The 10,308-nt window shown below is 36.9% G+C and overlaps 3 protein-coding genes across 3 annotated transcripts; 2 read left to right on the top strand and 1 right to left on the bottom strand.

Annotated features, from left to right (window-relative positions):
- Positions 1-737: 737 nt before the first annotated feature.
- Positions 738-2,411, top strand: LOC110749870 (Ubiquitin carboxyl-terminal hydrolase family protein). Its single transcript, XM_021950074.2, has one exon. The coding sequence runs from the start codon at positions 842-844 to the stop codon at positions 2,039-2,041; it is 1,200 nt and encodes a 399-aa protein (XP_021805766.2). The 5' UTR covers positions 738-841; the 3' UTR covers positions 2,042-2,411.
- Positions 2,412-3,320: 909 nt separating this feature from the next.
- Positions 3,321-4,254, top strand: LOC110749860 (Tetratricopeptide repeat (TPR)-like superfamily protein). Its single transcript, XM_088246350.1, has 2 exons — positions 3,321-4,061; positions 4,150-4,254. Exon 1 carries the CDS (start codon positions 3,450-3,452, stop codon positions 3,954-3,956), a length of 507 nt encoding a protein of 168 aa, XP_088102476.1. The 5' UTR covers positions 3,321-3,449; the 3' UTR covers positions 3,957-4,061; positions 4,150-4,254.
- A 4,125-nt stretch (positions 4,255-8,379) lies between these two features.
- Positions 8,380-9,984, bottom strand: IPT3 (isopentenyltransferase 3). Its single transcript, XM_021950059.2, has 2 exons — positions 9,579-9,984; positions 8,380-9,485 (listed from the first exon to the last, which is right to left on the bottom strand). Exon 2 carries the CDS (start codon positions 9,453-9,455, stop codon positions 8,487-8,489), a length of 969 nt encoding a protein of 322 aa, XP_021805751.1. The 5' UTR covers positions 9,456-9,485; positions 9,579-9,984; the 3' UTR covers positions 8,380-8,486.
- Between the last annotated feature and the right edge of the window lie 324 nt (positions 9,985-10,308).

The following is a 10,308-nucleotide window of genomic DNA, read 5'->3' as shown; positions in this document are numbered from 1 at the left end:
TTGTGTGAAGTGTCGAGGGGCTTGCAGGAGATCTGTTTTAACTATATTTAAGTAGGGTGTATTTTTGCTCACCATTTTAACTTAAGTTGTACCCTCATCACTCTTCTCAACATTTGACACGTATCTATTGATATAACCATAATTGCATAAATACAAAGTAAAGAGTTAATTATGGTTATAACAGTGTCAAGTGTTGAAAAGGGTGGTGAGTGTACATCTTGTGTTAAAGTGGTGAGCAAAAATATATCATATTTAAGTAAGTTGGTGTAGGAGGGACACTCCCTATAAATCACATTTTGCCATGTCACACATGTGCAAAAATAATTTATCAAAAATATATAAAGAAAAACTTATACACACGTCATACTACTATTAACATGAATGTATAAAGTTTCCACTTAAAAAAAGGGGCTTGAGTATTTTCTGCCCAAGTGGGAAGCAAAATCAATGATATCAAACGATCTATGATTGTGTCTAATTTTGACACAATCTGTTGCCCAAGATAGTGTTGTATTCGGTTAGTTGATTAAGATAATGTGTATATCTTCATACACTTGAGTTCGATCTCCCTTCTTGTATATTATACTAGTTAGAATATCGTTTTGTCAACAAACAAACGAAAATCCACTATAATGGGGTGTTTTATCCGCTGTGGTCGAGCTCTGTATACTATTTATTGGATTGGGCCAAGGCCAGGCCCAAACCAATAAAAGCATATATAACTCAGCCCATTCAACTTTGCCGCTACAAAAAAACACCCTGAAATTGGGTTCGCCGTCTCTTTCTCTCTGTAAGCTCTCACTGTGTTGAGTGGGGTTTGGCTCGGTCTCTGATTCCAGGTATGCTCCCCAAGACCCGAACCATTTCTTCCTATTTGCACAACCACACAACCATTTTCACGTCACACACGAACCCAGAAACGCACCTTCAGGTTCGATCCATTTCGAGCCTCAAGGTGGTTTGGCGCAAAGACCGGAAGCTAGACCAGGCCATTGAGAACGACAAACAGTACAAGCTCTGTGCCCGGGTCGTCAAGGAGGTCCTTAACGAACCGGGCCAGGCAATCCCACTTCGGTACCTCGAAAAACGGCGCGAAAGATTGCGCCTTAACATCAAAGTCAAAACCTTTCTTAGCAGAAACCCTGGTTTATTTGATATTTATTATGATAGAATCAAACCCAAAACGGAACCCGTTAAGTTTCTTCGAATTAGCGATAGGCTCCAGCAAATTCTTGAAGAAGGGAATGGGATTGTTATGGAAAATGAGCCTCTGATTGTGTCTAAGTTGTGTAAATTGTTGATGATGTCCAAGGATAAAGTGCTTAGTGCTGATAAATTGGTTCATGTCAAGAGGGAATTTGGGTTCCCTAATGATTTTATGGTCAATTTGGTGCCCAAGTATCCGCAGTATTTTAGGATACTTGGGTTCCCTGGGGAGGAGAAATCATTTCTGGAATTGGTTTCTTGGAACCCCGAGTTTGCGAAATCTGTGATTGAGAGGAGAGCAGAAGAGGAGTCAAATTTGACAGGAATCCGAGTTCGTCCTAATTTTTATTATAAGCTTCCATCAGGGTTTTTCTTGAAGAGGGAAATGAGGGAGTGGGTTAGGGATTGGATGGAGCTGGATTACATATCGCCATATGAGGATGTGTCGCAATTGGATCAAGCATCTCAGGAAATGGAGAAGAGGACGGTTGGGGTTTTCCATGAGCTGTTATCATTGTCCATATTTAAGAGGATTCCTGTGCCCATATTGGGGAAATTTAGTGATGAGTATAGGTTTTCAAATGCATTCTCGAATGTATTCACAAGGCATTCGGGGATATTCTATCTGTCATTGAAGGGAGGGATTAAGACAGCGGTGCTCAGGGAAGCGTACAAGGATGATGAAATGATTGACTGTGATCCTCTGCTAGAGATAAAGGACAAGTTTGTTGAGCTATTGGAGGAGGGATGGAGGGAGAGAAAAGAACAGTTGCAGTTGCAAATGGAAGAGGTTAAGAAGGACAAGGAAAGGATGGCCATGGGGAATAAAGAATAGGGCAAGTACAGGTACAAAGAATAGTTGATGATCAAGGAAGGTGAGTTTTGCAACTAGATGAATGCTGACAGGTAAGAAGGAATTACTTCTTATTTGAAATTTCTATTGATATTGAGCTGCAAATACTGTTGAAAATATTGGATGATCTTGGTTGTGTGGGATTATAGTATTCTGTCTAGGAGAAGGTTCCTTTTTGTACTCACATTCCTCAAAAAATTTGTAGTGATTCTTGGTGTAACTGTATCTCTTGAATGGAGGGTGAAACTGCTTTCTTTTGGTGTCATATATAGGACCCATTATTATATATCTGTACTTAGTTTTGTTGAACTGTACAACAATTTGTAGAAAATGGGAATTATTGATGAAACAACTATGACCATTTGTGATACATGCTTGTAAATTTCATAACTGATCAAACATAAAAATAACGGTGAACATTTTCATCTTTTTCACACCCCCGTTATCTCAACTTCGCCTGTGTCATGCTCAGTTTGCAAGATGACACGATTTCAGAAAATGTTGATCTCGTTAGGCATTATTCTGGAAGTGAGACTATAGTGTCTATTTATTAAGGCTGGAGTTTGATTTCTCATACAATGAATTCTGACAAGAAGTTGAGTGTCTTGCCTTAAACAGGACAATAGATCTGAAAATTATTATCATGAATTTACTTCTGTTAAGAACATCAGATGATGTATACCATGTAGGAAGTGAATCTTGTTCCAAATATAATTGAACTGATCTACTTTTGAGCTTTCCTCTTCATCTCTGCATTAGTTCTCTCTGTATGAGTGGGTTGGTTCAGAACTTCATGAGACTTAGTCATCCAACTATTACCATATTTTGGCAAACCAGAAATTCTGCTTCCCTTAATAATCTACAAGTGTTGACTATTTCATTTGAGTTTTAGCTCTAACCATTTCATTTACTTGAATGATTGTGCAAACAGGGCATGCAATAGGTTCTTCCTCATTTTCATTATCTCCATGTTGATGGTCAAACAGGAAGATAGTATTCACCAAATATATTATCCATGTCTTCTAGATGGACAAGGCAAAGGAAATATCTTTAACAATTTGCCAATTTGTGAAGTATTTTCTGTTCTCTGCTCTTGCAGTTGGTAGGAGCAATTTAGAAGAGTTTGCACGTCACCTAACACTAACAGAGTCTTCACACAAAATGAATGAGAACGAAAAACCATTCAAAACCTAAACTCATCCCCTTGGCAATACCCATGACTTATTAATTATTATCACCCACAAAGAGAGCCTAACTAAACTCAAGAAAACAAGAAGCTTATGAAAGCACAAAACTGTATAAATACAAGGTTTAGCCTAAAACACCTAAAACCATCCATCTTTTCTCTTCACATCTCACATGTACTAGCAGAAGGCAGAAGATAGCTGGCATGGAGAGAGTCAAGATTCTTACTTTAACATTGTTTGTAGCTTCCCTAATATTTGTGCCCAAGATGGAGGCACAGCGTATATTCCCACCTCCCCGCCCTCTTTGTGCTTCACAATTTGCGCTTGCTAACTATGCATGTGCATTGCTGCCCTTCACTCCAACTCCCCATCCGACACCGCCCTCCCCTCCCCCCTCTTCTCCCCCCGATGATGATGGAGGTGAGGAACACGAACATGAGCATGGGCATGGACATGGGCACGGACACGGGCACGGGCATAGACACGGTCATAATAGGCACAGGCATGGGGGGCACCATGAACCCGAACCCTCACCTGCAGAAGATAATTGTTGTAGATGGTTGACCCAGCTGGATAATGAGTGTGTGTGTGAGTTGCTGGTGCACCTGCCTACATTCCTCCTTAAGCCTACCCATGCCTACACTGTAGCTGTCGGGGAATTCTGTCGTGTTACCTACACATGCGGAACTCCGATCAGGATAAAGGTCTGAATAAAACATCTTACCACCTTGTGAAGCCCGGCGGTATTCATCAGAGTACGGAGAATTTTATTTATATATGCTGCCTGCTATGTTTAGTGTTATGACATTTAAATGGTACGTATGAGTGTAATGCTGAATCTTGTCATAGTGTGGTGTTCGTTTAGCAGCTTATATTTCTAATAATTTTGAGTTTTCAACATAGATTTGAAGTTGTAGCATGGAGAAGACGAACACAAGCTCAATTACCCATCAATATGATTTCTAATAATGTATTTATACAAAGACGAAAATGGTTTTTACAGCTTCAGTTTTTTGTGTAGAATGATGCAACAGTGATCAATCATACTCGAATTAGGCCGAGATTTTAGCTTCAGTGGTAGAGCATTTATTAGGTAGAATCCACACTACACCACGAGAAGAGTAGTTCGATTAATTCTTGCTCAAATAATGGAAGAATCGGAATATCATCAGATAACCAAAACGTTGGATAACTTATATATATATATATATATATATATATATATATATATATATATATATATATATATATATATATTAAACAAGGTTTGAGGTTCAGCCATTGGGTTATCTTGCTCATACAATTGTAGAATGTAGATATCGTATCTCTTTTGGATCCATAAATGAAATATTTCCAAGTGTTTTCAAATGCGACAATGAGACCCCAAATGGAAACAGAGATGTATATATGCTGATAACAACCGCAATAATAATGTTCTGATATCCTAAAGATGGTGACTGATTGAAGAGAGTTTATTCGAAATTTACCCTTCTTTTTCGAAAAGAATAATTGACTATAACAAATTGGCTTGTCTTGTACCAGTCGGTATATCAAGTCGTTCTTCCCCATTCATTCCCATTTCACCCTAAACTTTATTCTCTCTTTGAATTTATGCAAAAATATTCTCTGCCTTTAAAATAGTGAAATCTATATTGACCATATCACATTTTACAAACTTGAAAACTCCGTACGAGGAGGTCCCTTGTGAGCATAAAGATGAGCTTGTTATATTAATTAAAAAGTTAAAGGTACTTGTCGGGGCATTACTATTTATTTGTACCACATTTACTGACCACCTCTTTATTTGAGGTGATCAGCAATATTTGTACGAATAAATAGCCATGCCCTCTTTTTTGTATGTGAAAGGACAAACCTTTTCGTTTTCTTTCTTTATGGACAACAAAAGAATGGGCGGAAATTGACTTTGTTTGGACGTATAACCAAAACAGATGCCTCCTTTTCTTTATTGTGTGTTTTCCAGGCTGGATATATGCTTGTTGGATTTCATTTTCATATATTATTAGGGTTACACAAGGAAAATGGGCAAGAAGAGAGAACATCGACAGGAAGGAACCAGAATAATGTATCCATGGATGATGCATTATGAAAATGACAACAGTAACTTTTGGTTAGTGGTTTCCGAACATAGCACAATTTGTTTCCATTTTCGTGTTTGCGTGTTTCCTTTTTGGGTCAGAAGAACCCATGAAATACAAAGGAAAGAGAAGAAGCAAATAAATATTTTGTATCTGAAACCCTAGAAAAATAAAGCTATATATAAAAGCCCAAACCCACTTGTGGGATCTGAAACCCTAGCAGCAGAAGAGGCCCATCTGCGGCACCACTTGCTTGGTCTAGATATGTGCTTGCTAGCAAGCAGCGTCATGAAGCCACAGCAAAAATATCTTGGGTTCTCTCTTTATCTAGGTCAATTTTGGGTACTTTCGTTAAAGCCATTACGTACGTGTAATGAGATTCACCATAAACAGTAAATAATGACAACTCACAAGTAATTAGAGATGGATTATCTTCTAATCCCATTAATTTAGGGAATGTATTAGTGGGAGGTGGGGTGCTCCATCTGTCTCATCAACTGCATATCTGGAAATTAATCAAAACAAAAGGGGTTTGTCTTTGTGTGTGTGTGATGCTTGAAAAGAAAGCAAAGCATATATTAATAATACACAAAGGGATTGCATTTCGCAAAGTATTTCAATTTTGTAAGTTGCTTTTTTATCGATGAAATTATCTTTTGCGTAATTAATCAATTGCATCCAATAGTCAAACGGCTTGTTATGATTTTCTTCATCATTATCAGTTTGGCTTTCGTTCTCTATATGTCACCTCATTAAAATTTAAACTGAACATATCATTCTTCAAATAAAAATCAAATTTACTTGTAATTACAAATGTAAAAATTTTTATCTAACTTGACTATTCATATAAAAAATTAAACGTGTATATAACATTATTTTTTCTATCTTCTTCCTTCTCTGTACATCTTCCCATAAAATCTGAGTGCAATTTCCCAAACCAATGATTCTTAGTGACCCTAAAAAATATGAGGTTTCTGTCGTGGGAAAGTTGAAGGTTCCATTCAATTCATCAAATACAACAGCAGCTATTGGATCAATCTGACGTTGGAGTAATCTTTGCCACCCAATGGGCTATCATAAACTTTGTGCTAGGATTGCAGGAGTCAATGAGGCTCAACTCATGTCCTCTCGAAATTTTTTTACTTTTACTGCTTTGAGCTAATACCTTCACAACAAGACGCATTCGTTGGCATTCTAGATGGGGTCTTTTGTAGCTTTGCTAAACTCTCATTCTAGTTTAGCTTTACCAGAAAAGAAAAGGCATTCCAATTTTTTTATTTTCTTTCCCCAATTTCCCAAACCAATGATTCTTAGTGACCCTTAGAAATATGAGATTTCTGTCGACTATGAAAAGTTGAAGGTTCCATTCAATTCATCAAATACAACAACAGTTGCTTGATCAATGTACTGCAAAGATGTTATGAATTGGGTTGGGGGTGTGAGTGTAGCGGATCCAGGAATTTTGCAAGAGAGTTGCAATATTTAGAAGGCTAAAAATTCGCAAAGGACTTAAGCAAGGTCCTTATTGGTTCAAATCTTAATATCTGTGTAGTGTGTTAAAAAAAAGCTAAAAATTCAAAAAATAATTTAGACAACCAAATCCCCTTAGAATTTAAACAATACTAATATCATTCATAATTAAAACAAATAAGAGTTTACCAATTAATATGAACAAAATTAGTCTATATGGAATCTGATTATAGTCTATATGGAATATCAATTAATATGAACAAAATTCAGGTTAGTGACACAATTAATTTACCAAAATTCATATCAAATATGAATAAAATCTATGTCAATTACATAATTAATCTAACAAAAGTCAATACCAATTAATCTAACCAAAAGCACATGTGATTTGGAGGTCACAAGATAAAAGTACAAGTGATTAAAAGTTCAGGGTAATTTTTGGTGAATTTTTCGGCACACATGAGTTTTTAATGAATTCTTAAGTTAGACCAATTAGAAAATGACATGTGTCGGCTTGCTATTGGACCATTTAAAAAAGAATCAAAATAAGAAGAGCTGGATTGACGCTGAATCTTTCTTCTTCCTTGAACTGCCTATGCAACTTAACTTCATCAATTCTAAAAAAACTTCGAAAATTCATAACTTTAGTTGTGGAGCTCCGATTAATGAACCGTTTTCTCCTACATGCTCATGAGATCGAGCCCAACAATCTAATTTAAATATTCATGGTCTTACACAGCAACAAACAAAACAATGTCTTTGAGGCATTTAGTCGAATAATTGGTGGGCACTAGCAAAGTGGCAAATTCCGGCATCTCCAATGAAGTTTTCAAGGAGGGGGTGCACCTCCTTGCACCTCTGTGGATCCGCCAGTGCATGTGGGGTGGGGAAGGAAGAAGAAGGAGAAAAAAAATGCAATGTTAGGTTGGAGTAAGTCAAATTAGGGCTTTTTTTTAAACTTCTATTTTTAATTAGGAGTAAATTGGAATTTTATTTTAATTATGATGTGTCTAGTTTAAATCTCTTAGGTTAAATTTTAATGAGATGGCATGTAGAGAATGAAAGTTAAGCAGATCATGACAGAGAAAATCAGAGCATGAGAATCCAGATCCTTATAATTAACTTAATTCTCTCTCTCTCATCCTTATAAGCATCACAAGATTCTGATTCTTTAAATTCATAGACACAACCCACACCAAAAAAAAAAAAAAAAAAAAAGAAAAAAAAAGAAAAGAAAAGAGCGTGTGTGATGTGACTGATGATATACATGCGTACGGAGTCGCAATTTGTACGGCCAATTCCTTTCAATTATATAAAGGGATGTCATGGATGACAGAATTACTATAAATAAATAAAAAGAAAGAAAGAACAACTTTATTATAGCAGTCATTTTGTAGGTTACAACTTACATACATTCACTTCAAGATCATAATAATAATAATAATAATAATACACCCTATTTTTTTCATGGATCCGATGCCTCTAAAAAGCTAAAGCCAAAAAGCTATCTATAATTAATCATATCATGCATGACATGGAGCATATAAATTAATTATTGCTTACGAAATTTCCACGACATTGAAAATTAATCCTTTATTTTACACTCATGATTAGATTAAGGTAGTGCATAAAAATGTATTCAATAATTAAGAAAGAAATAATATCTAAGTCTTCCTAGTGAGTTGCAGCAGCGAGTGCTGCACTTCCCATAGGGACCCTCATGGCACCAAGATTGGCAGGGACCTCAGCTGTGGCATAATTGTACAGAAACTGACGAACAATCTGAGCACTTGGCTCATAAACAAACTTTTCCCAGGCTTCATTGGATTCCTTGCCGCGCTTTCGAAACACCTCCGTGGCATCCAAAGGATGCAAATTCCACCCTTTAACATTTCTAAGTCTTTGAATCTTCTCCAATTGGCGGGAGGCCAATTTGCAATTATTGTTCTTAATTTCCTCCACTGCTTGTTCTAGTAGCCTAGCTTTAGTTTCTTCATCCAAAAATGGCCCATACCGAAAGTACTTATCGAATTCGGGCACCCCAATTGCCCTTCGAATCCCTTTCCCGTAATCCGCATTGGGATGGAAGAACTCCCTCACCTCATCCACCATCCCATTTTCGACCATCTTGTCCACCCGTTTTGACACAAATGAGTGCAGAACCGGCGTGGATACGTTTACACATAAAAAACAACATTCGTATTTAGACCGAAATTTATAGTCATAGTCATCAATCAAGGCCTCAATGTACGAATTGGAGCCTCCAACGATGATTGGAAGACGATCGCGGCCTAAAATGGATTCAATGGTAAGTGAGGTTTCGTCACAAAAATCTGTTGCTGTAAAATCTGCATTAGGATCTAGTATCCCTAGCAAATGGTGTGGTACCCCACGTTGTTCTTCTTCGGTTATTTTGTTGGTGGCTATGTCAAGCCCCTTGTAGACTTGCATTTTGTCCGAGTTTATGATTTCTGCGCCGAGATGGGTGGCCAGGTCGATCGAGAGCCTCGATTTCCCCGTCCCCGTTGCTCCCATTACGATCACCACCTTCTCCTTCTGCCGGCGAGGATTGAACACGTCCATTTTATGATTGTGACCACCAGATGGAAGTAATGTTTTCATTTCCTTGCACATCAAATTCATGTTTGATGATGATGAAGCACTATATTTAATCTGCAGAACAAAAAAGAAAGTTAAGAAACAGAATCAAATTGTGAAATCAAAATTTCATCCAAAGTAAGAGATTATAGCCTCTAAAAAAAGTACCTGTTAAATTGGTTAAGGAGACGCCGCAAGCTGAAGAAGCTAAGAGCGAAGTGTTGGCAGACGGCAGTAGGGTACGTATTGCTCAAATGCCACAAGTAAGTAACCAAAGTATGAAGAAAACAAACTTGTTTATTTGCTCAAAAAAGTTGAAGCAACTTACGACCTCGTGGAGCAAAGGGGAGGTTTGCTATATATATATATATAGATATTGGGTTTACGTACGTACGCAAATCACAAGTACGTAAAACAGAAACATTTACAAAATAAATAAAGGAAATTAAAACAAGTGGTGGATTCTTTACAATTGCGTCTGATTGTTACGCTAATTGGACTCAACTGTAATCTGATTCCTCCAAATGCAAGTGGATTTGACAAAAATGTTTGGCCTTTAATCCGAATAAAACGAAGAAAAAAAAGAAGAAAAAGACTTGTTTAAATTTCAATGTAAACCCTAGCTAGGTTATATATGGTGAGAGTGTACCAAAAATTAATCAAACGTATTATAGGAAAGGAAGAATTTGATTTGACAGTGGAAAAAGAAACAAATTACTTTAAAGCAAAAAATAAAGTTTTCCAATATGTCGTTTTAGTGATGGTCAAATCACTAGTGATCACTTTTCTCATCATTCGGATGTAATAGAATAACCACCTTTATTCTGTAAAAAAATTTCTTGGGTTGGGAGTCCACTGAATCTACCACGGTCTATGATCATCCAGTAAAAGTTGTACA

Source organism: Prunus avium, chromosome 8, assembly GCF_965620075.1.
Source record: "Prunus avium chromosome 8, drPruAviu1.hap1.1, whole genome shotgun sequence".
In the NCBI taxonomy this organism is placed as follows: Eukaryota; Viridiplantae; Streptophyta; class Magnoliopsida; order Rosales; family Rosaceae; genus Prunus; species Prunus avium.
This window is presented reverse-complemented; position numbering and strand designations above follow the sequence as displayed.

What these genes read in the sequence shown, in the direction of transcription:
- LOC110749870 (XM_021950074.2), top strand. Translation starts at nt 842, where the DNA reads ATGCTCCCCAAGACCCGAACCATTTCTTCCTATTTGCACAACCACACA.
- LOC110749860 (XM_088246350.1), top strand. Translation starts at nt 3,450, where the DNA reads ATGGAGAGAGTCAAGATTCTTACTTTAACATTGTTTGTAGCTTCCCTA.
- IPT3 (XM_021950059.2), bottom strand. Translation starts at nt 9,455, where the DNA reads ATGAATTTGATGTGCAAGGAAATGAAAACATTACTTCCATCTGGTGGT.